At 48.2% G+C, this 25,589-nt stretch overlaps 2 protein-coding genes across 4 annotated transcripts; one reads left to right on the top strand and one right to left on the bottom strand.

Moving 5' to 3' along the window:
- The first annotated feature begins 209 nt into the window (after positions 1–209).
- Positions 210–15,791, top strand: ACP1 (acid phosphatase 1). 3 transcript variants are annotated; one of them, XM_065947562.1, is made up of 6 exons: positions 217–341; positions 4,730–4,803; positions 4,890–5,003; positions 12,488–12,549; positions 14,567–14,672; positions 14,825–15,791. In XM_065947562.1, exons 1-6 carry the CDS (start codon positions 299–301, stop codon positions 14,900–14,902), a joined length of 477 nt encoding a protein of 158 aa, XP_065803634.1. In that variant the 5' UTR covers positions 217–298; the 3' UTR covers positions 14,903–15,791. The 3 variants fall into 3 exon arrangements, 2 of the variants coding, with proteins under 2 accessions (XP_065803634.1, XP_065803633.1); XM_065947561.1 differs by lacking the exon at positions 4,890–5,003 and adding an exon at positions 5,051–5,164 and having other exon boundaries at positions 220–341; XR_010664642.1 differs by lacking the exon at positions 14,825–15,791 and having other exon boundaries at positions 210–341; positions 4,890–5,164; positions 14,567–14,642.
- A 1,753-nt stretch (positions 15,792–17,544) lies between these two features.
- Positions 17,545–25,307, bottom strand: ALKAL2 (ALK and LTK ligand 2). The gene is made up of 6 exons (XM_065947627.1): positions 25,217–25,307; positions 24,281–24,588; positions 22,889–22,942; positions 22,723–22,803; positions 20,236–20,301; positions 17,545–17,942 (listed from the first exon to the last, which is right to left on the bottom strand). The coding sequence occupies exons 2-5, from the start codon at positions 24,534–24,536 to the stop codon at positions 20,237–20,239; spliced, it is 456 nt and encodes a 151-aa protein (XP_065803699.1). The 5' UTR covers positions 24,537–24,588; positions 25,217–25,307; the 3' UTR covers positions 17,545–17,942; position 20,236.
- Positions 25,308–25,589: the final 282 nt, after the last annotated feature.

Below are 25,589 nucleotides of genomic sequence, written 5' to 3'. Positions count from 1 at the left end.
TTTCCGGTCCCGGCGGTCACTCGGCGGCGCGCATCCCGCTCCTGCCCGGGGCCCTCCCCCCTCAGGTGGCTCTCGGCACCGCCCCGCCGTCCCCGCCCCCAAGGCCTCCAGGCGGCTCGCGGCTCCGCCTCCAGCCGGCGGCGCTGGGGCCTGACGGGCGCCAGCGCAAAACCGCCCCGCTCGCCCCAGAGGTCGGCGCCGGACTACGCAGGCGCACCGGCGGGCCGCTCTCAGTGCGCATGCGCTGCGCCGGAAGCGTTCCGACGTTATTACTGGGCGCCTCTGCGCGCGCGGGAAGATGGCTGAGCAGGTGACCAAGTCGGTGCTGTTCGTGTGTCTGGGTGAGACGGCGCCGATCTAGCCCTGCTCTGAGCTTTCCGGAGGGCTGGGTAGGGCGTTATGCGTTCTGAGCTGCTCTGCGCTGCTGAACCAGGGAAAGCGATGGGGAGGCGGCCAGAGATGGGAGACCCGAGGGTGGTCGGTGCGCGGCGCCCCTTTGGTGCGCCCCGCGGCCGCAGGGCGGCTCTGCACGCTGGGTGCTCTTGACAAGCCCGGTTCTAAGTCAGGTGTCTGAGTCAGAACCTCTGTCGCCTGCCGACTCCTCTGTGCAGGTCTGGGTCTCTAGCTTTTGTTCAGTCTTCTCAAGCCCAGGTCCCCGCTCACCTGCAGCATCTGCACTCCAAGCCGGGGCTCTTGCCGTTGTTTGGCTATAGTTCCTTCCCCTGCAGGTAAACCCCAGGCCACTGAACTGATCTGACCTTTAAGGGTCCGCTGATACTCGAGACCCATGATAGCACTGGTTTGCTGTCCTGTTTCCTTGCCTCAGGCTCCCAGATGGAGCGCACTTAAAGGCAGATGGAATGCGAAGGCTTAGGATTTCTTGTTGTAAAATTCAAACCTGGGAGATTTGATTCTTTAGGTCGCTGTGTAACAGCCCCATGTGCCAATATTTCTCTACATGAAATGAAGGTATTTTTCTCCCTTTTAATTCATTAGGTACTTTCCAGCTCGGAATTATTTCATTTTTAAGATTTCAGCAATCAGCCTTCCCGTCTTAAAATAGAGTTCGGTGTCCCTTTAGCTTTCGGGACTCTTCATTTGATACCGCATCTCAGCACTTCCACCCCATCTCCTTAATTCCCAGAAAGGCCTAAATGGCCAGTAGTCCATAAAAAGCTCTGGATGAGCCTGCATTTCCTGCAGAATAATAGCTTTTCCAGTCCTCCTTAGATGCACTCTTATAGAAGACCACAGAGATCTGCTTGGCCTTTCCCACTTTCCCTGGTTTCCTGTTTCCTACCCACACACCCTCTGGTTGCCTGCTCCCCTGCTTTTCGGCTGCTCAGCGTGCCTTCCACTGTGTACTTCTTTCTGGGAACTCACTTTGCATTTTTCCAGGAGAATCTTTCTAAAAGGTCAGACCCAAGCATTCCCTTCTTTACTTTTTCCAGATCCTCTTGGTACAGGTAATTGTTCCCATGATGCTTTATATACATCTTCCCTCACACAAATTTTATTATAATTACTTGAAAGCCTGCTGCAATTATAGCTAGATTTAACTCTCTTGAAGGCAATGACTGGCTTATTTTTCTTTCTGTTTACAGCTTTAAGACAAAATATGTTCACCAAGTATTTGTAGAATTGGATATCTGTGAAGGAAAAAGTAAAAGGCGTCCTTGTTTCACGTTTACAGTGGGTGTCATTTGATTTTAAGCTCTACACTGAAGGCTGACTGATGGACTCAACAGCTTTATTAAAGGGCAGTTTGGTTTATGTTGAGTATCTAACAGGATTCCATTGCTTTGCTTATTTTACTTAGCAGTGTTGGTTAGGCTGACATGGTGCACTCTGCTGGCTCTTGATGGGAGATATCTGCTTGTGTGTGTTTATCTTCAGTAGGCTTTCTTTTTTCACCAACTGCCATGGTACCAGGCACTGTTCTGAGTGCTAGGGATACAGTGGTGAGGAAAACAGACAACAGTCCCTGCCTCTCAAGAGCTCACATTGTGTCATCAACAGTCAAGGATTTGGCTACTCAGTCAGCTGGTGTTAACACTAAGGCAGGAAGGGGGGATGGGAGTGGAGTGCAGTTGTAAGAAGGGTTTTGTGGGGAGGCCTTACTGAGAAGGTGGCATTTGAAGAAAGACTTGGAAAAAGTAGGGAAGCAAGCATAGGGTATTTTGGAAAAGCATCCTGGACCTGGAGGAAAGCAGGTGAAAGATTCGGAACAGAGGGTTCTGGCCATGTTCACGACACAGCAGGGAAGCTGCAGCACTGGGTCTGTTGCTCTAGTTGCTTCTGAACAGACTTGCCTCAGTTCCCGAGGACTCGGAGATAATGTTGACTTGTTTTCTCAGCGCCCAGTGGATCCGAAACTTGTCCCATTCTTGGTGCATGTACAGTGAGCTGGGGCAGGAGTCAGCAAACCCTTTGAAGAGCCAGAGAACAAATATATTGTGATTTGATGGTCATACCAGAAGTGTAGTGCAGAAGCAGCCCTAGCCAGTACGTGAACAGTCATGCTCGGTGTGATTGTTCGTGCCCACTGGAATTTGAATTCTGTATAATCTCATGTCACAACTTACTGTACTTTTGAGTTTTTTCAATTGCTTAAAAATGTAAAAATTATTTTTAGCATTGAGAACTGTGTACAAAGGTGGGTCCTGATTCCTAGTTTTCAGACCCACATTAGGTCCTGTGGAGAATGGATCTGGTGAGGCTGTGTAAGGACTGGGATCACTGAGTTAAGCCTTCAGAGGGTTTTGAGCAGAGGTGGGAAGTTCAGGTGTTGTGGCTGTTCAGCTGTCGTGTTGAGATTGGACTGAAGAAGAGCGAAAGCCACGAGAGGGAGACCCACCGTTGAAAGAGAGCATGTGTGTTGGACCAGAGCTTTGCTGGTGGAGTGGGTGAGATGTGGAGTTCTGAGGGGATTTGAGGTCACTGTTTGCCATTTCACTTGGCAGCCTGTATGCAGAACAGTAACAGCAGTGCGTTTCTGAAAGGTGAAAGTTTTGTTCCTTCAAACATTTAGTTAGTTAGTTAAGTCGCTCAGTCATGTCTGACTCTTTGCGACCCCGTGGACTGTAGCCCACCAGGCTCCTCCATCCATGGGATTCTCCAGGCAAGAATACTGGAGTGGGTTCCCATTTCCTTCTCCAGGGGGTTTTCCCGACCCAGGGATCGAACCCAGGTCTCCCGCATTGCAGGCAGACACTTTAACCTCTGAGCCAGACTGAAGTGCAGAAAAGTGTCACATGTTTACCATCGGTAAGGGTGATAGCAAAAAAGAATGGAACTCCTTATTTTGGCAAGACTATGAAGTATTCGGTACTTTTGCAAGGCAGATGGACTATGTTGTCCCAGCCAGCACCGTGGGAAATGAGAACACAGTGATGTCAGGTGACCTTTTTCCTACAATTAATCAGTATTTATTGATAAATACTTCTCATACTTTACAAACGAAGCCTAATTGTTCTTTTTTCTTATAAGAAATGTTATCTTCTTTTCCTGTTCTCTTGTATCTATCAGCATTTATTTTCTTGTTTTAATTGAGTTTAATTATAGTTAATTAAGCAATAAATTAATTGTCGTTATTCCCAATAAGTCCTTGGCACTGGAGCTCTGGGTGGCATCCTGGATTGGCAGTACCCTGAGTATAGTCACACATGGATGATGGGAAGATGACCTGTCCCTGAAGACCAGAGTTTCCTGTTTGGAACTCTTCCAGAATCTTCAATATGCCCTCTGAGTTTGGCTGGTTCTGTTCTGTGTCTTTTTGTAATAGTAAAACTATAACATTTTCCTGAATTCTACAATCCTTTTAGAGAAATATTGAACCTGTGGTTGTTCAGTCACTAAGTCGTGTCCAGCTCTTTGTGACCCCATGGACTGCAGCACACCAGGCTTCCCTGTCCTTCACTATCTCCTGGAGTTTGCTCAAATTCATATCCATTGAGTTGATGATGCCATTCAACCATCTCATTCTCTGTCACCCCTTCACCTCCTGCCCTCAGTCTTTCCTAGCATCAGGATCTTTTCCATTGAGTCAGCTCTACACATCAGGTGCAGACCCCCAAATTTGTGGCCAGCTAGTTTGAACTGATGGTGGTCCTGGGAATCGATGAACTTGCAGCTGGTTCTGGGCGGAAGTTCTGGGCCAACTGGACAGCTTGGAGGCCCGTCCCTGCCCGAGCTCCGGCTCCTGGGGGCATGGCGCTCAAGCAAGGGCTCTGCATGGGTCCTTCAGTAGGAGTCTGTGTAGAACCACTGTTCGGCCTAAATGTATTTGCTTCTGTATTTTATGAAACAATGTATTGTTTTATTGTGTGCAGTATACTTGAAAGTACATATTTTAAAACTCTTGTTCTATATCATTTTAAAATAGACTGGTTGCAACCCATTCATTTGATTTCATGATTAGCTTCTGGGTCAGTGATCGCAAACTGAAAAATGATGATTTTGGTCCTAACTGTTCTGATTTCTAATGTCCTTGTCATTGTACTTTGTGTATTTGGACAGTTGGTTTGAAGTCATCAAGTGGGGTTGGGTCAGCTGTCCTGCCGGGCCCTGCCACATGCTGGTAGCTCAGTCACCGCAGGGAAGAGTGTCTGCCTTGCTCCCTCGCTGCCCCAGCTCTGTGGAGTCTTGTGAGCTTGTGCTGTGCTGGGCCCAGCGCCTGCACTTCCCTCAAACCAGACACTCACTCTCTGTTCCCCCACCTCTTTTTAAGGTAACATCTGTCGATCACCCATCGCAGAAGCAGTTTTCAGGAAACTTGTAACTGATCAAAACATTTCAGATAATGTAAGTACTGTTACTGTCTTAAAGAGGCCAACTTGAATGGCTTTGGGGCAGAAAGTTGTGAAAAGAATTCTTTTTTTCTCCTGCAGTGGAGGATAGACAGTGCAGCGACATCCACGTATGAACTAGGAAACCCTCCTGATTATCGGGGGCAGGCTTGCATGAAGAAGCATGGTGTCCCTATGAATCACGTTGCCCGGCAGGTACCGTACTTGATCTTGAAAGTGCACTTGTGTGTTTTATGTTGCAGTGGGTCATTGACAGTGGCGCTGTTTCTGACTGGAACGTGGGCCGGTCACCAGATCCAAGAGCTGTGAGCTGCCTAAGAAATCATGGCATTAACACAGCCCATAAAGCAAGACAGGTAGAAGAAACCTTGTTTAATTTCTCATACGTTGATCCCATAACCTGAGAGTTGTGAGAAGCTTAATGAGACTTACGTGTAATGAATGTGTTTATGTAGGGTTGGCTTAACCAGCCACAGTGCACCTGTTCTGGGTCCGCAGTTCTGAAAGGTTTGTGTGACCTTGGAATTGGCTTATTAGAGTGCAAGGTCGAGAGAGCTGTGACTGAGCGCTGGGTGACCTGAGCTGTGGTGTCCTTCCTATTTCTGGTGTCCTTTTATATTCTGGTCCATGGTGACTTCGTCTGCTTCCGTTACAAGGTTGTTACTGTTGGCTTGGCCCAAAGGTTTGTTTGGGCTTTTCATAACATCTTATGGAACAACTTGAACGAACTTCTTGGCCAACCCATTACAATACAGTTCTGCTATTAATACAAAAACATTTTCAACTGTGAAGTGCCTTAGAAATACAGGGTAATGCTGATATTTTTACGGATGCATATTCTGCACACAGCAGTTTTACTTCTGAGTTTGGGTTCTGGAGTGTGGCCCAGTAGAACATTCTGCATTGAGGCGGGTGCACCTACTGCTTTCCAGGGTGGAATCCACCAGCTGCATGTGGCTCTTGCACTTTTGACATAAGGCCAGTGTGATGGGAGCTGAATTTTAAATTATAACACATTTCAATAGCCATTTGGTCTGGTGGGTGCCTATGGGGTTCCAGACTCACATGGGACTATGGGGTGGGGGAGTGAGGTTTCCATAGCGGCGTGCCTGGCAAGACATCGGGGCCCAAGGGCAGCCAACCCTGTCTCTCCTTGTCTAGAAGCTGCAGCGGGTGCTGGCACGGGGAGCTTCTGTAGGCACAGGGACCAGCGTCTGCAGAAATAGGCTTCGTTCCTGACTGCTGTGTTGTTCTACAGGAACTGTTACTTTTATCGGTGCGATTATTTTGTGGAGATTCAATTGGATGTTTTAAAAAAAACCTGTCTAAAACCTTTGAACTTCATTTTGTATCATCCTAACAAAATGTACAGCTCTGTGGACTGGGATTCCAGCTGAACCACGCACAGCCCAAGAAGGGCTGTGGCTTGGTGTCAGAGCATGACAGCCCACGCCTGGGGAAGAGCTTTTGAGGCCTTCAAAATGAGAAGCCAAGTATTTTGAAAATCGCTTGTCAAATATATTGCATGTTTATAAGTATGGATGGCAGCGTGGGAACTATAATTGAGTACTAGTGCTTAAATCAGAACTTTTTGTAAAACTAGATAAAGATTCCTTAGTCATTGTTATACTGAATCTTGTCTTTGCTTAAAACTTTGCAGATTGCTTTGCCACGCATCATATTTTAAATTATTATTGTCTTAATTTTTATCAATTGTGGTAGGAAGTAGTTGATAAACACATTTTTCAGATCAAGAAACACTTCCAGAGAGAAAATAAATGACTTATTAAAGGTTACCCAGCTGCCAAGCAGTAGAACTTGGATTTAATTACAGGTTTATTTGGTGGAATGTAGGCCAGAAAATTCACAAAACAAAATTGCTATAGAAATACTTTTAGCATGTTTATGTCTCAGGAATTAGTAATACACAGATTATTTTTGTCTTAGAATAATCTGAGATCTGTGAACTAATTTTCTGGCTATGTCAGTTGACTGTGTGTGTTAACAATTTACTATTTAACTATTTTAAAAACCCTTTCTTAAGTGGAATTTCATTGGACAGAGATTAAACATTTTTTATATCATTTGTCCATTCTTATCTCTTCAGGGTTTTGGATTCCTTGCCAATTTCTACTTTCTGTTTTTTAAATAACAGATTTATTTTGAGTAGTCCTTGAGAATTATGAGCAATCATATTTTCATGTTTTCTATTTTTAAGATCAGATTTTTTTCATACATTAAGCTTATAATAAAAGTGGGCACAAATGAAGTATTTTAAATACACATGCCTTAAAAAAACAAAGCTAGAAAGTTATTGCTTATGAAATTATTACTCGTTTTAGAAGCGGTATCTCCACATAATCTACTTTTTCCTTTTCCTTTTTGCTTTTAAGAAACTTCTCAACAATGATTTTTTTTTTTAATTTTGAAGTTCTAGTAGGATATGTCAGTATCACATCAGATCTTTGTTATTTTTTAGCATTTTCTAATGTTTACAGGTTTCCTCTTTAGTGTCACAACTTGTATGAGAACTATAATACTTCTACTAAACCTGACTTTAACAGACAAAATATATTTAGGGTGCTTTTCTCTCTGTATCGTGTGTAAATCAGTTCTCTGGAGTATGTGAACTCTCATCCGGTTAGTTCTGTGGGGTTGTTTACTTTACCATACATTCTTTCCTTCCCAGTAAACTTTATTTGACACATACACAGATGTCTGGGTGCTCAGTGCATCTTGCATCATACCGGCTCCCCTGCTCTACTGCAGAGGGCCCCACTCAGAGTGCCTTCTGACCTCTGAACTTTATGACGGTAGAATCCTCTAGTGCATATCTTTCTGTCAGCATTTTCCTTTGTGAGCTTCTCCATATTGCTCATAGCAGAGCTTCAGTCATCTTCATCTGTGGATTCAGGGTCATTGCACAGTTAGTGGCAGTTTGTTTATCCGTGCCTCTGGGCGGAGCGGCCTTGTAACACAGGTGGCCTGATGTTCTCTTCGCTTACAGAACGTTCACCAAACAGCGGCGGTGTCTCTGCTGTAACCGTCTGGGAAGGGTTCATCTGCTCCATCCTAATTTTGTTGTTTCCGACACTTGCTGTCATTTTCTTCTGCTGTCTTTAGCTTTTCTTTGGTGTGTAGTTTCTGGCAATTTTATGTGGTCAACTTCACTTCCTGAATTTGTGTCTTGATGGTTTTTATCAGTGCTGGAAAATTCTGGGCTGTTATCTGTGTATATTTTTCTTCCCCTCATTCTTCTGAAATTCAACCTAAATGTATTTTAAACATAAATTTCTTATGACTTTTCTACTTTTTCCATCCTTTTCACTCTAGTTTTTAGTCTGAGATTTTCTACTGACCTGTTTTGTGATGTACTAGTCTTTCTGTGTTTTCAAACTGTTCAGTTCAGTTCAGTCGCTCAGTCTTTGTGATCCCATGAACTTCAGCACGCCAGGCCTCCCTGTCCATCACCAACTCCCGGAGTCCACCCAAACCCATGTCCATCGAGTCGATGATGCCATCCAACCATCTCATCCTCTGTCGTCCCCTTCTCTTCCTGCCCTCAATCTTTCTCAGCATCAGGGTCTTTTCCAGTGAGTCATCTCTTTGCATCAGGTGGTCAAAGTATTGGAGTTTCAGATTCAACATCAGTCCTTCCAATGAACACCCAGGATATAAGCCTTTATGGAATATTTGATGTCTGTTATTTTATTTAATACATTTTATTTCATTTAAAAATTGATTCCAACCCTCGGGTGAAATTATGCAATTTGCCCTGTATCTTTTTGAACAATTCTGATCATAGCTGTTTATTTGGTTGGCCAAAAAGCTTTGACAAACCTAGACAGCATGTTAAAAAGCAGACATTACTTTGCCGACAGAGGTCCATATAGTCAAAGCTGTGGTTTTTCCAGTAGTCATGTATGTATGTGGGACCGTAAAGAAGCTGAGTGCCAAAGAATAGATGCTTTCAAACTGTGATGCTGGAGATGACTCTTGAGAGTCCCTTGGACTGCAAGGAGATCACACCAGTTAATCCTAAAGGAAACCAACCCTGAATATTCATTGGAAGGACTGATGCTGAAGCTAAAACTCCAATGCTTTGGCCACCTGATGCCAAGAGCCAATTCATTGGAACAGAGCCTGATGCTGGGAAAGATTAGACTAAGAGGAGAATGGGGTGACAGAGGATGAGATGGTTGGATGGCATCACTGACTCAACGGACCTGAGTTTGAACAAACCCTGGGAGATAGTGAAGGACAGGGAAGCCTGGTGTGCTGCAGTCCATGGGGTTGCAAAGAATCAGACACAACAAGCAACTGAGCAACAACAACAAGAGTTTATTTGGAAAAAGTTTGTTTGGAGTTTTCTGTAACATATTCTGGAAAACCCAAATGAGGTTTTTGGCCAACCCAATAAAATAAGGTCTGGTGACTGACACCTGGGTCCTTGTGAGTCTACTCTGCCTCCCCTTTGTTTATTGCTTCCGTGCTGATTTGGATTAAATGCCGAGCTTGACCTGTGAGCCGTGTGGGCGCTCCGGGTGCAGGTCCTTCGCCCTCGGGGCTTCGCTTTGGTGGGAAGGGTCTGGTTTCGAGCTGACTGGGAGCTCGTCCTGCTTCACGGGGCTCTGGCCATCCTGGTCGGCTCCTCTCAGGGGAACGCGGGAGCCCTACCTGATGGGGTGCCTGCTTCTGTCTGGAGACAGAGTTCTGTTTCTCCCTCCCTGGGTCTGCTGCTGCTGCCTGCCACTTGTCCTCTCGGCTTCTCGCGCTGAGTCTGTTAGGAGCTCACCAGGTGCTCTGAGAGAGACCCTGTGGGGGCCAGGCTCCCCTCTCTGGGGCTCCCTCCTCCTCTGGCCGTCTTGGCATCCTTGCCTCTCGCTTCTCCGACTGGTGAGGTTGCTGGCTGTCCTTTGGTGCCTCTGCCCAGGCTTCTCGGGGCCGGGAGGCCACATGGTTCTGCCCTCCTGATGCTGAGCACCCGCTTCCCCCCATTGCTATGATCACACTGTTCTCAGATGTTGCTGACAGTCCCTCCTGTGAGTCTAGGGCGTGGTCCCCACAGTGGGGTCCAGGGACCCTCGGTCATGAGGTCAAAATGTGTGAGTGAGGGGTCCATTCAAAGGGTCAGACTGGCCAGTGAACGTGGACAGAGAAGCTTGCTGATGTGGTTTCATACTCCGCCTTGTAAGAGACCTGTGAGAAATCACCACTTAGTGAGTTTTGGTGTTAGATCAAAGAATATCCACAGTCATACAATGGGTGTTAAAAGACTTCTTTCAAGCTATGTACTTGTGTGAGGCTGGGCTTGCGTATTTCAGCTGATCAGATGCTGAAGCACACAGGATAACCACCCGTCTTGAATAAGCAGATATTAAAGAAATTTGCAGAGATGTAAAACAGTGCAACTCTCCTCCTGCCTGTGTTTCAGTGTGGAAAGTATAGCTGTTTTTCATTTACAAAAATGTTATAATAACAAATAATGAATTTTTATTATTTTAAGCAAATAGTTTATAACAATTTTACTTTTAATAGCTTTGGTAAACATCTTAAGAGTTAAAACCAAGAAGTTTAAGATCTCTCTTCTGATCCCAAGCCGAGGTGCAGGGTCACCAAGTGCTCTGGGGGCAGGAGCAGGCTGCCAGCTGCCTCTGGCAGGTCAGCCTCTCAGGCAGCCAGGCTTGTCCGCAGCAGCAGAGCCCCCGGGCTTGCACCCTTGGCTCTGCACACGCACTTGGGATTTTGGCCTTTCTCAGCCTGGCTGTCCTGGGAGCGAGTTAATGATTGCGCAGATGTGTTCAGTTTTGATGGGCATTTTCTAGGTTTTTTTAGCAATAGGATTGTTTTGTCACAGCTATTTCATTTATAGGTGCAAGCGGAAATCCTTTACTGTGCATTCTTTATGTTAATTGTTAATTCTTTAGCAATTATTTTAACATCTTAGCATCATGTAGCTACATGTAGCTGTCAGTTACTAAATTTTAGGGTCTGTAGTCACAGTCTTTCCAAAATTAAAGACAATGTTTAATGTTTAATCCCAGGACATTTTCAGACAACTAACTTGGGGCAATAACTTATAATGTTTGTTCTAATACATTTTGAAATAATCTAGTACCTTGGAAATGTGAACAAAATTGATTCCAGTATTTTATTAATATAGTATGCTAAAAACTAATGCAAATGCATGCTGAGAGCCAAAATTTATTATTTTTAACAGAATAATGAATATATTTATTGTTCTTTTGCAAAACTGAGTATAGTCAAGTATCACTTCTCTGCTTAACCAGATTATCAGAATCTTCCTTGTGGTGTCACTGTACCACTGTATTTCAGAGGACTTTTTTTAGTGATGAAGATGATTACTGAAATTGCATTCCTAGAAATTATTTCCACCTTTGATTTGGGGCATGTTTTCCTTCTTCCCTCCCTCCCTTCCTGCCATTTTTTTAGTTGACGTGTAGTTAACTTACAATGCTGTGTTAGTTTCAGGAGTACAGCAGAGTGATTCTATTCTATATATTTTTCGGATTCTTTTCCCTAATAGGTTATTAAAATTGAATATAGTTGCTCCTTTCTTATTGTCATTATAACAGTAAAAAATCGTAAAATAATTTTTCATTTATATTTTAGCAGGCTTGTGTTTATAAATGTCAAAAAATGAAAAGTTCAGGTTAGAATTAGTAAAAATATTAAGTGACACTCTCTTCTGTGTCATGTCCAAATTGTAGATACTCAATCAGAAGAAAGAAGATCCAGAGACTGTTACTCATGCGTTTCTTTCTTAGTTCTAGATACTGGAGTGGGTAGCCTTTCCCTCCTCCAGAGGATCTTCCCAACCCAGGGATCAAACCCAGGTCTCCCACATTGCAGGCAGATTCTTTACCAGCTGAGCCACAAGGGAAGTCCAAGAATACTGGAGTGGATAGCCTATCCCTTCTCCAGCAGATCTTCCCGACCCAGGAATTGAACCGGAGTCTCCTGCATTGCGGGCAGATTCTTTACCAACTGAACTATGGGGGGATCCCCCCAAAATGCCAAGTTTAGGTTAGAATTTGTAAAACTACTGAGTGGCACTCTTCCTGTGTCATGTCCAGATTGTAAATATTCAGTCAGAAGAAAGACGATCCAGAGAGTGTCACTCATGCGTTTCTGTCTTAGTTCATCTTCCCCGACCCCTATTTACATGTCATCTTCCTCTCCCCTCTTCTCTGCTTTATTTTTCCGTGAGACACAGTCACTCCCGTGAGCTGCCCGCCCTGCGTGAGGGAAGCCCCACAAAGACAGCTGTCTGCCCTGCAGTGGGCGCCCGTCACCGGGGCTCGGAATGAGGGCCTGGAGAGTGAAGAACAGGACTCAGATATGGAATGTATAATAAGTTAGCTGTATTACACTTTGTGTCTAAGAAGTCTAAGATGAAGTATAAGCTTTGCATGCACATACTATAAAATACTATCTTATGGTTACTCCAGGAAACTTTATAAAACTTCTTTGTAATACAGTTTTAGGAAATTACTAATAGATTAACTCTGTTTTAACTCTAAAGTGCCCTAAATGGTTCAACTTAATTAGTAGCAGATTCAAGTATAGCTTTTTTTTTTTTAAGTTCTGTTTTTGGTCCTCTCGGCTTGATTGGTCTGAATGTAAACACTGTGTTTTGATTTCTCATTTGCTTTCAGGTTACCAAAGAAGACTTTGCCACTTTTGATTATATACTATGTATGGATGAGAGCAATCTGAGGTAATCACATTTTTAAAGGGTATTTCTCTTCAACTCATTTCAGTAATAGGCCAAGCAGTTTGTTCAAATGACTTTTTTATTACCTTAAACTTTTAATTAATAGTGATGGTCATAATATGCAGAATTATTTATTTAGAAGAGTGAGAAATCCAGTCATTTAGAATTGAGTCTCATAGGTGTGTTTAACTGAGACGCACCTTTTGATAAGGACAAGTCTGAGATGTAAGGTGACTCTCTGTTTTGCAGAAGAGAGTGTGTTGTGGCCATAACGACTCATCGGCAGCACCGTGTGTTATTGAGTTTCTCATCTTACTCCCCTTCATTGCTGCCCCACCCCACCCCGAAAGAAAGCCTGACCAAAAAAGACATTTTACTCCATTTAAATTGTTGATTGCCTTAATCAATTTAAAAACAAGAGCTGTCAGATGAAGGTATTAGGCAACAGCGGCTCTGCACACCAGAGCAGTCAGCCCACAAGTCTGCAGGCTTGCCCCCGTGCTATCGCAGAGGAGCTGGAGGCACAGGGAGGTTCGTCGCTTGCCCAGGTTCCCGGTTCAGCAGTGCACATGGCGGACGTTAGGCCTCAGCTCTGCACGCGTGAGTCACACCACCACCGTGCTGTCACTTACGTGGGTTTGGCCCTCGGGACCTAAATCTGGGCAGCAAGGAGCTTGGTGGTGTTTCTGCAGCGGTATGTGCCTGGCACTGGTCACCTAGGCCTCTCTTGTGACATCTAGGGTGGGCCACGTGTGTGAAAATTAAACCTAACAAACACTATTATATAATGTGCCGACGGTGCAAAGATAAGTGAGTACAGTAGTGTGTCTGACAGTTCAGAGGACTGTGTGACCTGTGCCTGCTGTAAGGCAGGCGCTGCTTGTCACACAGCGGGTCACAGTCTGCCTGCAGGGCCCCCCGCGTCTGCCCACACCGAGGGGAGGTCACAGTCTGCCTGCAGGGCCCCCCGCGTCTGCCCACACCGAGGGGAGGTCACAGTCTGCCTGCAGGGCCCCCCGCGTCTGCCCACACCGAGGGGAGGTCACAGTCTGCCTGCAGGGCCCCCAGCGTCTGCCCACACCAAGGGGAGGTCACAGTCTGCCTGCGGGGCCCCCAGCGTCTGCCCACACCAAGGGGACAGAGAGCAGCCCTCCGCGTGAGCACAGGGCCACCCTGACTGCTTCCCTGCTAACCCGTAAATGTGCCCGCGTTTAATGAAGAGAAAGTCCTGGAGTCTGTTGCGGGGCAGACAGGTACAGATGCACCAAACTTACCTGGGTTTTCTTTAAGTCCATTAAAATGCATATATTTTGTGTTTTTGCTTTTCACTTGTTTGGCCTCTTTTTTCTCACTGAATAGCTTATCAGCGTTGTCAGCAGCATCTTGCTAGAGACCCCTGTGTGGCGTGTTTACTAGATAAATTTCCGGAAGTGGTTGGCATTTGGTGGTGCAGCCCTTGCCATCCCAGTCCTACCCGCCCCTCTTGTTTCAGCCCCATGGCTTCTCAGGGAGGCTCTGTGCTCTGAGGCCTGCAGGATTCCTGTGAGACCCTGGCCTCCCCCTTGGAGGTTTGTTAACCAGACCCCACAAAACTCAGTGAGAAGGCTGAGGTGGGAGCAGACGGAGTGGCCAGGGGTCTGCTCAGGACACCTCCCCAGGGGCCTGCCGCCCCCTGGGCCCTGGCCTTCGTGGCTCTTGGAGCTCCATCCTGTTGTCCTGCTCAGCCGCTGGCCCTGGGTCTTTCTGAGCATGTGCTTCAGAGGAGAGTGCTAATTACTGTCCGACCTGAGGGTGCATTCTGTGTAAGCCTGCTGCCGTTGGAGCCCCCTTGCCTGGAAGAGAGAGCCCGCTGGGGCAGCCACGTGGAGGCTGTGCCGAACTGCCGAGTGTTTGGTTTCCTTTTTAAATCAGGTTACTTTTGCTGGATTTTGATACGGATACTTCATAAAACCCTAGCAGATGTCCCAGTTTAACTGGAAGCCATAGATCAGAAAACTAAGTTCATGTTTCAATTTTACAGAGATTTGAATAGAAAAAGTAATCAAGTTAAAAACTGCAGAGCGAAAATCGAACTACTCGGGAGCTATGATCCACAAAAACAACTTATCATTGAAGATCCCTATTATGTAAGTGTGGTCTCACTTCCGTCCTGATGCTCACAGACAAGGGCGACGTACAGAGAGCCCGCGTGAGCGCCTGCCCTTGGGGGTCAGAGGCAGGCGCCCTGAAGGCGAGCCCCTGAGTGCTTGTGTTACTCTCCCTTCTCCCTGCCTTCCAGGGCAACGACGCGGACTTCGAGACCGTCTACCAGCAGTGCGTGCGGTGCTGCAGGGCCTTCCTGGAGCAGGCCCGCTGACCAGGCCGTCCCGCCGTGGCCCAGGCTCGCCCCCCAGCCACGTGTCAGCTGTCAACAGTGTCCCTTCTGAGCCACGGCTGCAGCCCTCCCTTCAGCTTACTCGCTGTTTCTCACCTGACAAAATAATTGTAGATGGAAATCAGTCTTTGTGTTTAGTAAAAGAGTAAATAAAAAGTCTTTGATTCAGATAGTTTATGGGGTAAGAGTTCCTTAGACTAGCTAAACCTCCCACTTTGCCCCAGTTACAAAAACAGTGGAACAGTGGAAATAGTGGAGCCGCACGGTAGAACATGTGAAGTGAAGAAGACGTCCCTCCAGGAGCCCGCACCACCTCCCTCCGGCGGGCCCCTGCCTGCTCTACCTCTCGAGGCCAGGGCCTGGCGTCCAGCGACGCTGGTCAAGGGTCACGCGCCCACAGCGCCCACGCGTGTATTTTCAGGACCGGAAGGAGGGAGATTTGTGGGATTCGCCTTTAGCACCTTCACTCCTTCTTGGTTTGTGTCTGTGTAGCTTATTTCATAAGGAAGTCAACTTATTTGTTCCCATTTGAACCCCTTTGCTTCTGGAAATGTAATTATATCCAGGAGAAGTGTGTGCTGGTTTATCTTGTGGTCATTTTGGGGACTGTGTCTGCTTCTACATGCATATAATTGCCTGAATGCCAATTATAGATCACCTTGTGTGGGAAAAAGTATTAAGTTGGAAAAAGTCCTTTTATGTTGGAATACTTAAATATTGATATATTAAGTATTCTTTTGTCAGTGCCTGGTTGTAGGGAAATATACATAATTTGTGCGCACTTTGAAATAACTGATCTAAAATTTATATGAATGTATGTCAGACAAAATTGTTCTCAAATAAACTGGGGAAATTAGAAAAATACAACTGAGGTGCAAGTCTGGTGTCTGCCTGCTTTTTCCTGAGAGGGGAGGAAGAGTCCGAATGCCTGGGCTCCCCTGTCGCTATGTTTGGGGTGTGGTGTGCCTGTCTGCTGAGGGTCGGGCAGAAGCCTGAGGAGGGACCTGCTAAGCAAGTGCGTTGCTTCTGCCTGACTCATCTGTTCACGGGAGAAGATGGTGGCCCTCAGCCCTGTATAGCTGCCTTGCCTCCCTTACCTTCAGCAGAGGGCGGGGCTGGGACCTCAAGAGAGACTGCATGGAGGGCTGGATGAGGAACCGCGTTTCTCCGAGTCTTCACCCCGGTCCACAGTTGGTGACCTGAAATCCTGGGAGCACGGAGTTTCAGGTCAGTCTGAGTGACGGTCACTCAGAAGCAGAAAGAGCTCAGAGGCATGGCGTCCAGTCCTCAGTCTCATGAGGGTCTCAGGTGGGGGCATTTAGTCCTAAACTAACTTGGGCCTGAGGGACGAATAAGGCTGTCGTCACCCCAGGCCGTCAGGGTTAGCAGAGGTGAAACGCTGGGGATGTTTGGCCAGAAGACTGCTACGTGAGACTTATCGTGAAGACTTGAGAGTTAGGTGGACTGAGGATTTGATAATGATAGCTCTAAAAAGTAAAGAATCAAGGGGAAAAGTTTAACTGCAGCTAGAAAACAGGAAAGTAAAGTACTTCAGAAGCTAAACCCCAGTCTTGACCATTTAGTAATTGCTTAATAATCTCAGAGCAAGAGAACTTTTTCTGTTCTTTCATGTTCATAGTTTACTTAATGTTTATGTCTTACGTGCGGATTATCACACAAATCCTCGGATTCTAGCTGACTTTGTCCCTAGGCTCTATCTGGGGCGTCCCTGGTGGCTCAGCGGTACAGAATCCACCTGCAAGGCAGGAGCCTCAGGAGCCACAGATTAGATCCCTGGGTCGGGAAGATCCCGTGGAGGACGGCATGGCAACCCACTCCAGTATTACTGCCTGGAGAAGCCCACGGACAGCAGAGCCTGGCGGGCTACAATCCGTGCAGTTGCAGAGCCCGACATGACAGAAGCAGCAGCACAGTGCGTGTTAGACTGTGTTCAGACCAGGGACCGTTTGAACAGAACTCACTGCTGGATTCACTTGTCTTTAGAAAATCAGATCCAGTCAGATTTGTTCAAGACATATCAAAATATATCTACCTACAAAATATATCAGGTATACCTATAGAATACATCTACCTATAAAATACATCTACCTAGAAAATATATCTACCTATAAGATCTGGAGCTTCTTGGAAGCTTAGTTTCACGTTTCCATTACAAAGTCATACAGAAAATACAGAGGCAAACTTACTTGAACTATTCACTACCAAATCACGTATCTTATGGAGTATGTCACCAATATAGTACCACTTCCTAGAAAATGCTGATTGTCCCTTACAAGAATTTGTAGCTTTCTCAGTTTATTTATACCTTTTATATTCTGTGACTTCTGCCAGTATTTCAGTCTCATAAAGATTTGTAAATCACAAATTCCCCAGATAAACTATTTCAGAAGTAAAGAGTCACTCTGAAGACTTCACTGTAACAAACACTTCATTTATTACTTGTGTTTTATTTACAGTATTTACATATTGCACAGTATCTGCATACTATTTTACATTTATTTTACAAAAGGACAAATGAAATTAGCCTGAGCATGTACACAGATGTCTCCACACTGAAGTTCTTTTTTTTTTTTTTCATGCAGTTCCAAATAATACTCTGGGAATTTAATTGTAAAAATAATAAAATATTAATACCATATGCTATATGAAAATATATTTTTAGATTCTGCTGACTCTGCTTATGTTTCTAAAGAAATATCTGTGATGTCACCTAATCAGGAAAAAAGATCTCTCTCTGCCATTTCACAGCATGACACATCAAATGCAGTCCTGTTGTCTAAAATGATGAGCAGCAAGCATCGCTGTCAGGCACACAGATTTACTGAATGTGTGTCCACAATGGCGTCAGCAACATACGAAACTCAAGGTAGAGGATCACGGAAGAGTCTGTCTGCAAAAATAAATCTCTGTTCACGGGGTGTGTTCAGAAGGCAGTGGGTTCTGTCCTGTTGGTCTCCAAGGCACTTCTCATGGGTCCTGGGCTGCTGCGCGGCTCTGCTCACTGCAAAACAGACAGGCTTGGTCTCCTAGAATGACTCACAGTGGAAGACCTATATGTTAAACTACATGTAACATCATCTACCTGCGATGCAGGAGTCCCAGGTTCAATCCCTGGGTCAGGAAGATACCCTGGCAAAGGAAAACTCCAGAGCTCTTGCCTGGGAAATCCCGTGAACAGAGGAGCCTGGCGGGCTACCGTCCATGGGTCAGACAGACTGAGTGACTGACAGTGATGTGTGTCCAGACCTGAGGAATTTCAGTCTGCATGTGTTTCCTCGTGTTCCTGTGAGTCTTTTACTGTGGGAAGTAACTCAGTCCTGCTGTCACCACTGGCCTGCTGGAGTGAAATCGTCTCAGATGAAGAGAATGCCTGTCGGGCTGGAGATGAGCGCAGTGTTGCCACATCTACTGTGGGTTCTTGGCAGTGCAGTCTAACCGACTGGGGTGGTCCTGGGCTGCTCAGACCAGGCTGCATTTTGTAGAATGAGGTGGATGCTTGCTACTTGTTTCCTCTGAAAATATTCCCGGCCGAAGGCCTTGAAATTACTCGAGGGGAAGCCCAGATCAAGGGGTGTGAGGGAGGCTGTCTTGCCATGTGGGAGAGGGGCTGGAAAGCTAGACTCCTCTGGCTGGAGGAGATCAGGTTGTGAGGTTCAGAAAGAAGGAGAGGGCTCTGCTCTGAGATCATGGAGTGGAGGGGCTCCATGCTCAGGACCCCCTGAAGCCTGACTTCCTTAGACCAGCCTTTAAGAGGCTGAGGTCATGGTCTGGGGAGGGAAGAGGCATCTCCCTCTGCAGGAGCGTCCTGACTTCCTCGTGGGTTAGGACCGCAGCAGAGGCGCTTGGGCACAGCTTCTGGCTCGCGAGCAAAGTCGAATGTTGATGCAGAATGTGAGCTCTACCCTCCAGGGGGTCAGGGCGACCCTTGACTGTCTACACTGTCACCAACCAGTTAAATGTTTGCAATTGGGGCTTAAAGCTTCTGGAATTGGAAGAAATTAATCTTTTAAAGTACTATAAAGGTATTTTAGCATAAGAATCTGTATTCTAAATGACACCTTTCTTGGCCAAAACAAACACGGTTCCTGACAGTGGTGACAAGCATGCTTCCTGACACAGAGCAGAGCAGGACCACTCCTGGGAAGCGAACCACAGCCGCCAGGGCTCCAGGGGCCACTCCTCCCGCCTTTGCACGCGGGCGAGCTGTCTCTGCAGGAGAGCAGTCAGGGGACGCAGGGGTCAGCTCACAGGCAGGGAGGCAGGAGCCTGCGGCCTGAGTGGGTCTCCCCACTTGTGAGTAAAGGCAGTTGTTTTCCAAGGATGTGCCTGGCTCATCTTTGGAAACAGTGATGCTTTAACTATAAAGAAATACTTAATAAAAGCATTCTCATCTCTCCTGGCAGGTACTTTGGGAGGCTTATAATAATCCATTCATTGTTTTAAAAATAAGTATTCTGTTTGCCACGTGGGCAGTGGAAGAGAAACTGGATGGCATTCAGATGAAAAATGGAGGAATTTCACAGCTTTCACTTTAAAAAATGTGCTTTCACTCCTCCCAGATAGGAAGTGTTCTAAGTTTCATGAGCCTGTGGAGAGTGTGAGGTCACATTCTCCAGTAACCGCTTGTTTGTCTGAACCCCTGTTTGCTGGAGGGACTCCCGCTGGGGAGAAGCGGTGCTGTGGGCAGAGCCCAGCGCAGCACCCATGGCGGCTGCCCCGGGCACTCGCGCAGACCTTGGTCAGCGTGGCCTTCACCACAGAGAGCACCCCTCCTCGACTCACGGGAGACGAAGGGGCAGCCATCAGACGCAGGCAGACCCGGCATCTGGCTGGCCCGGCACACAAGACACAGAGGATGCCTGTTCGCAGCTGTTCTTTAGTGCCCTGACATCCTGGTAGAAGTCCGCCTCAAACAGTATGTCTCTAGAATCTGTATGGATGCGGTCAGTCATACACTCACCTGTGAATGTCTGAATGAGAGCCTGTAGGTGGGTGAGCAGGACTTCACACATGCACCAAGCGCGTGCTGAGGTCAGTAGCCAGTGGGCTGTGTGCAGATCAATGTGCATTCGGCCAGTGCGCCCTCCTGGGACTGGGTCCCAGTGGCTGTCTGCGGTGCTGCGTGTTTTACTGCTGGCCAGTATTTAAAGACATTTGGAGTATTCTGTCAGCCTGACCCACAGTAACTCTACTTTCACTGAGAAAGACTGTCTCTAAACCCCCGTGAATTTTTCATGTCCCAGGCGCACCCTGTTGTTGGTATGCAGGCCATGGTGACCGGGCCGCCGGCTTACCTTATCCCTCCATGCACATCGGGCTAACTGCCAGCCGAGTAAGAAGCCGGGCACACCTCTTGTAGTCTGCAAGTGCGGACAGATCACAGACCCTTGTCAGATAACTCAGCAGCTTAGATGATCAGCATTCACTTTAAAAACCATAGCAGCTGCAAAAGCCATTCATTCCTTTAAACACTCTATAAATTCCCTGGAAGCAGTACGCAGACTGTCATCCGCAATCATGGCTTGAAGCTGCTGACTTAATAATTTATGGCACCTCAGAGCCATGAGTCTCACGTGACAGAAGATGAGTGATGTGACTGGGGGCCATGGCGGGCAGGGACGCGGGCGTCCACACGCCTGCTCTCTGCCTGCTTGCTCCTCAGGGTGGTTGCTGGGCTCATCAAAATGGCTTTCGTTTGCTTCCTGGCAGACGGTCTTCCGTGCCCTGTGTTATTTAACTTTTAGGTCACGTGTAGGCCGGGTCCCCTCTTGAGTTGATCATAACATAAAGCCTTCCACACAAAAATTCTAAAGACAGTGGGTCAGCAGCCAAGTACCAGAGTGAAAACACCTGGCTGGACGATGGAGGGAAGCAAGGGCTGGTTTCTGAGCGCAGCCTGGCCTTCCTAGCGATCGCGGTTTCCTGTGCCATTCGTCTCATAGGTGCTGCCTCAGAGGACAGGCAGCTCAGCAGTCATGCCCACACAGGGATTCCTCAAGACAGAGTTTACTTCTCAAGAGTCACAGAATCCTACTTAAAGACAGAAGAGTTCATACTCTTGGCCAAAATTCCGAGTGAATGAATAAATTGACAGCAATAAATACGCACCGCATGGTAGACAAGCAGTTAATTCTTCAAAAATTACAGCTGATAAATATTTAGAGGACATAATTTGGACTCAAAGGATGACCTGACAGCTGGAAGCAGGGTCACTGGGACTCCTGACTTTTTGGCTCTTCACCAGATGCACCACGTGTTTTAGGATGTGGTTTTCCTAAACAGGCCATATGTGATACAGTGGATTGTATGAGCTCAAAGAAGATACTGGCATTTGACACATGCCCTAAGATCCCGAGGTCAACCATCTCCCTGCTGGAAAACATATTCTCCACTCCGATGGCCACCTGGTGGGGGGTCCCCTTAAGGTGCAGACTTTGCTCAGTGGGTGTGATGGACTCAAAAGTCTTGCTCTTCAAAGGAGCTCATTCCAAATCACACCTTGAGTGAGAAGGTCTATTGTTCCTTCTGTCTGACCTGCCAGGATTCTGGGAACCCTTGTATGCAGCCCTGAACTGCACAGACGTGCCCAGATTCGGCTCCAAGCTCATTATGAGCTGGTGGAAACCACGTGAGCAGCCATGCGTCCAGGGCACTGACCTATCTCCAGGTCCAGGTGTAGCCATGATGCGCCCTGATCCTGCCACCTCACCTTCTGGGTGACCAGGAGAATCGTGGGTGACTCAGTTATGTTAGCTGAAGAGGCAGCAAGTGTCGGGGGTGGGGTTCCCAGGGAGGGTCCGTGGATGAGCCTGTGGCGTCTGAAAGCCCACACATAGCGCGTGTGCCGCTGGCCCTGTGACAGCGTTGACCGAGGCCACCGCCCCTCCCTCCAGGAGGAGCTCCCTACCTTCCTGCTGTGTCTGGGGGTGGGAAAGCTCCATGAGGTGGCTCTGCTGCCTACTCAGGACAGTTTCCCCTTCATGGAAAGGGGTTTAGTGTTTTGAGCAGGACAGGCAGATCTGGTCTGCTGCCCCTAAGGATGGTCCTGAAAACAGCTCCTAAGATGCTTGACTTATTTGCACAGCTGTCCTCCTGTGAGTCTTAAAGGGATGGAAAGTTGTGGTCCCTACACACAAAAAAATTGGCTTAGGGCTCTAGCACATGTCACTCAACCTACTAAGCTACTTGTCATCACTGCATGTTTTGTGAAGAGCACAAGGAGCCACTTTTGGGGGAAATGAAATCCATTTTGTTGTAGATAACCCAGAAAGTTACAGCTGAGAGCCACATGGAGGGAGCACCTGCATTTCTGAGTGAATGATGAAGCCAAGCAGAAGAGCAAAGTTTGAAACAGCAGTAAAATGCTTGGGTGATGAGGTTATAATTACCGATAGAAACAAAAAGTCTGTGGCCAGGGCAGTGGGAATGGTCCAGACCCATCCTTCGATACTTTACACCCTATAGTAGTCATCTCAGCAACTCATCTTAAGCGTTTGCTCCACTGTTAGAGTTGAGTGGATACAAGGACAGGCACAAGGCCAGAATTCAAGAAATGCATGGGAGATTCCAGCCCACTCCAAGAGTTCATTAATTCCAGCAGATGTAAACCGTGTTCTGTTTGGCACTAGCTGCTGTTTGTCGTTATCTTCCTCAGTGGTCTACTCAGCCCAGCCCCTGACTGCAGAGTCAACAGGGAGTAAATATTAGCAAGTCTGGGTGACACAAGGCAGGCGCCTATTTACCCAGGTGGACAGCCCAGCGATTCAGATGCGGTCACTTACATGCAGGGATGGTGCAGTCTCGGGTGTTGTGGTAAAGTCTGTGGAAGTGTTTGCTGCACTTTGGGCTGAAATACAGAGGACCTGGAACGCACAAGAAGAAACAGATAGTGAGAGCTCCTGGAGGCCAGTATCTGGGGAGAGGAGAAGGAATGAGTGGAAAGCTTACCTGTAAGATGTTTTAAAAACTTGTCTTTCATCCTTAGATCTCGAGGGACAATTTCTGTTTAAGGGAAAAGAAATAAATTATTAACTTGACCAAAAGAAGCATTTTCTCATGTGATCTGAAGTGGATGTTTAAAATTACTGGATATTCTGCTATAAACAGCAATCACAGCAGTCCCTTGATCGCTGTACATGGCAATATGAGGACGGGTGAGTGGGCACATTGTCCTCAAATCAGGTTCACAACTCTCCAAGATCCACTACTAACAGCAATCTCCACCACCAGGAGAGAGTCAGGGACCATGAAGTGTGTGTGTGTGTGTGTGTGTGTGTGTGCGCGCGACAGTTATCTTCCAGTGAATAAATCACTCTAGACATTTTCATCTTGAAGACCTAGAGAATCAAATTCAACAATCTCTCAAAGTTCTAAGAAGAAAACCTGATATCATCCTTCAAACAAACAAAATCTGCTATAGGCATATTCTTCTAGGTATTTACTTAGAAAAAGGGTGAGATTATGTCAGTACCACCTGTTGTGAAGGCTGATATGAATGCATGCAGACAGACAGAATCACGTAGAGGAGCTAAAAGCACAGTTCCCAGGGAAAGATGTGTCTGCGCAGTCCTAGCTGGAGTTGGTGACTAGCCTGACTGACATCCTTTCAGCCTTGTGTTTGCTCTTTTTAACAGTCATCTGGATTCATTTTTACTCACCTGATCTGCACTGGTAATGTGATGGCATGTGGTCACACTACCACCAATTCTCCTCATTCAAAGAGGGAAAATTTCCATAAGAATCTTACTTGCAAGGTTTAGACATCTCCTAAATGTCAGTCTTCCTTTACAACTAACTTTAGTCAGTCTATATAAAATTGACCTTATCATATTTGACCTGATTGTGTCATGAAAGCATTAAAAGCTTGCATGCTTTCCTTGGAAATTTCCCAGAGGGCAGCCACTCTGGGAAGGCTCTGCCGTGGGGATGGGGGTGGGGGATTCTGAAACATTTCTGTCTCAGTTGAAACTGCTTTGCTGAAAATATTTCCATTTCCAAAATAACAGATGACAGCTTCATGCTGAAACTACCGACCAGGGTAACAACTCACACGTCTTAGATGTGGATGAGGGGTAGTTATGTTATCTGCCAGGCATCATTCATGGAATTCCTATATCCTTTTTTAAATAAAAATATTTCCCAGCTTTTTTTAAACAGTAGCAATGCATTTATATTTTAAAACTACGTATGCGTTCTCAGAGTTCTATCTCCAAGCAAGTCCTGGATCTTCTAGCGTCCCCTGATACAGGACAGGCAGACCCGGGGGCTCGGCCAGCCTCACACGCAGGAGGCCTTTGCAGGCGGCGCGCTGGCCTCCACAGCGGGCGGGCGGGGACTCACCCACTCTCTGCTCCTCGGGGTAAGCGTAGTCGGCGACCTCCCTGCGGTCCAGAATGTAGTCCTGCCGGCCCGAGAGCTGCAGCCTCTTGGACTCCCCCGAGTGGTACTTCCTGAGCTCCTGGACGATCTCCACGATGAGCCGCAGCAGCGTCTGTCGGTCCGCGGCCTCCCGGCGCTCCGCGCCGCCCCTGCCGGGCCCCGCCGCCCCCAGCACGAGCAGCAGCCCCAGCAGGAGGGGGCGCCCGGGTCCGTGCATTCTGCGCTCGGCCGGGCCGGGTGGGGTCGGTTCACTCCCGGAGCTCGGCTCGCTGGAGGGACAGGGTGCGGGGAGACCCGGAGAGCCGGTCGGCAGGGAGGGAGGCGAGGCCACTCCCCTCGGACCGAGCGCCCCGGCCCCCGCGCCCCGGAGGACGCGCGCCAAGCCGGTGGAGGGGCGCCCCGCGCCGTCCGGACCGGGAGGGCCGCTGCGGGGCCGGGGCGGGAGGCTGGGCGGGGTCCGCACGAGGACGCCCCCTCTCCGAGGCCCCACGCGGCGACGTGGAGAGCGCGCTGTGGGTGCCGCGCGCCCTCCGCCCCGGGCTGTACGCGCCTCGGCCCCGCCGCGGCCCCGAACTTTCCTGGAGATGGCTCATCGGCCGGAGCCCCGCGGCGCGGCGCCTCAACTTTCCGTCCCCCACGGGCGCCGAGCAGGGGCCAGCGGCGGCCCGAGGGCTCGGGCCCAGGCGTCTCCCTCAGGGATCCGCAGCGCACCCCGGCGAGTCGGGGGGCGGGAGGTGGGCGCCCTGCCCGGCGGCCGGGCTCAAGTTTCCAGCAGCGCCTTTGTGTGGCGGTCGCCCCCTCCTCCCTGTGTTCCCGATCTCCGCCGAGAAGCCCCAGACGCCCGCTGGGCCCGATTCTGGAAAACCCCTCGCCCTGGGGAGGGAGCCCGGCTCGTACCTGCCGGGCGCCAGCCGCGAAGCCACCTGCGCTCAGGAACCCGGCCGGGTCGCCCGTCCCTGCGCCCCGCAGCCGTGCGCGTCCTCCGGCGTCAGTCCGCGCGCCCCGGAGCTGGCGCCGGGATCCCTATTCCATGCCCGGCGGCGCCCGGCCGCGGGGCGCACTGGACGCGCTGGGAGGGGACGCGGCGCCTCGGAGCTGCGGGCGCGGAAGTCGCGGTGGCTTGGGGTGCGAGCTGGCGGAGTCCGGCCTCGGACCTCGGGGCGCCTCTTATCCCCGCGGCTTGCCGACGTCAGGCGGGTCCCCGAGGGCCCGGCTCGGGTCTTTAATTAGAAGCCGCCAGAGTGTTCGTATCCCCGCGCGGATCTTCGTC

The sequence above is a fragment of the Muntiacus reevesi genome, chromosome 10 (genome assembly GCF_963930625.1).
Source record: "Muntiacus reevesi chromosome 10, mMunRee1.1, whole genome shotgun sequence".
NCBI lineage: Eukaryota > Metazoa > Chordata > Mammalia > Artiodactyla > Cervidae > Muntiacus > Muntiacus reevesi.
The sequence above is the reverse complement of the archived record's forward strand: the minus strand, read 5'-3'. Positions and strand labels throughout refer to the sequence as shown.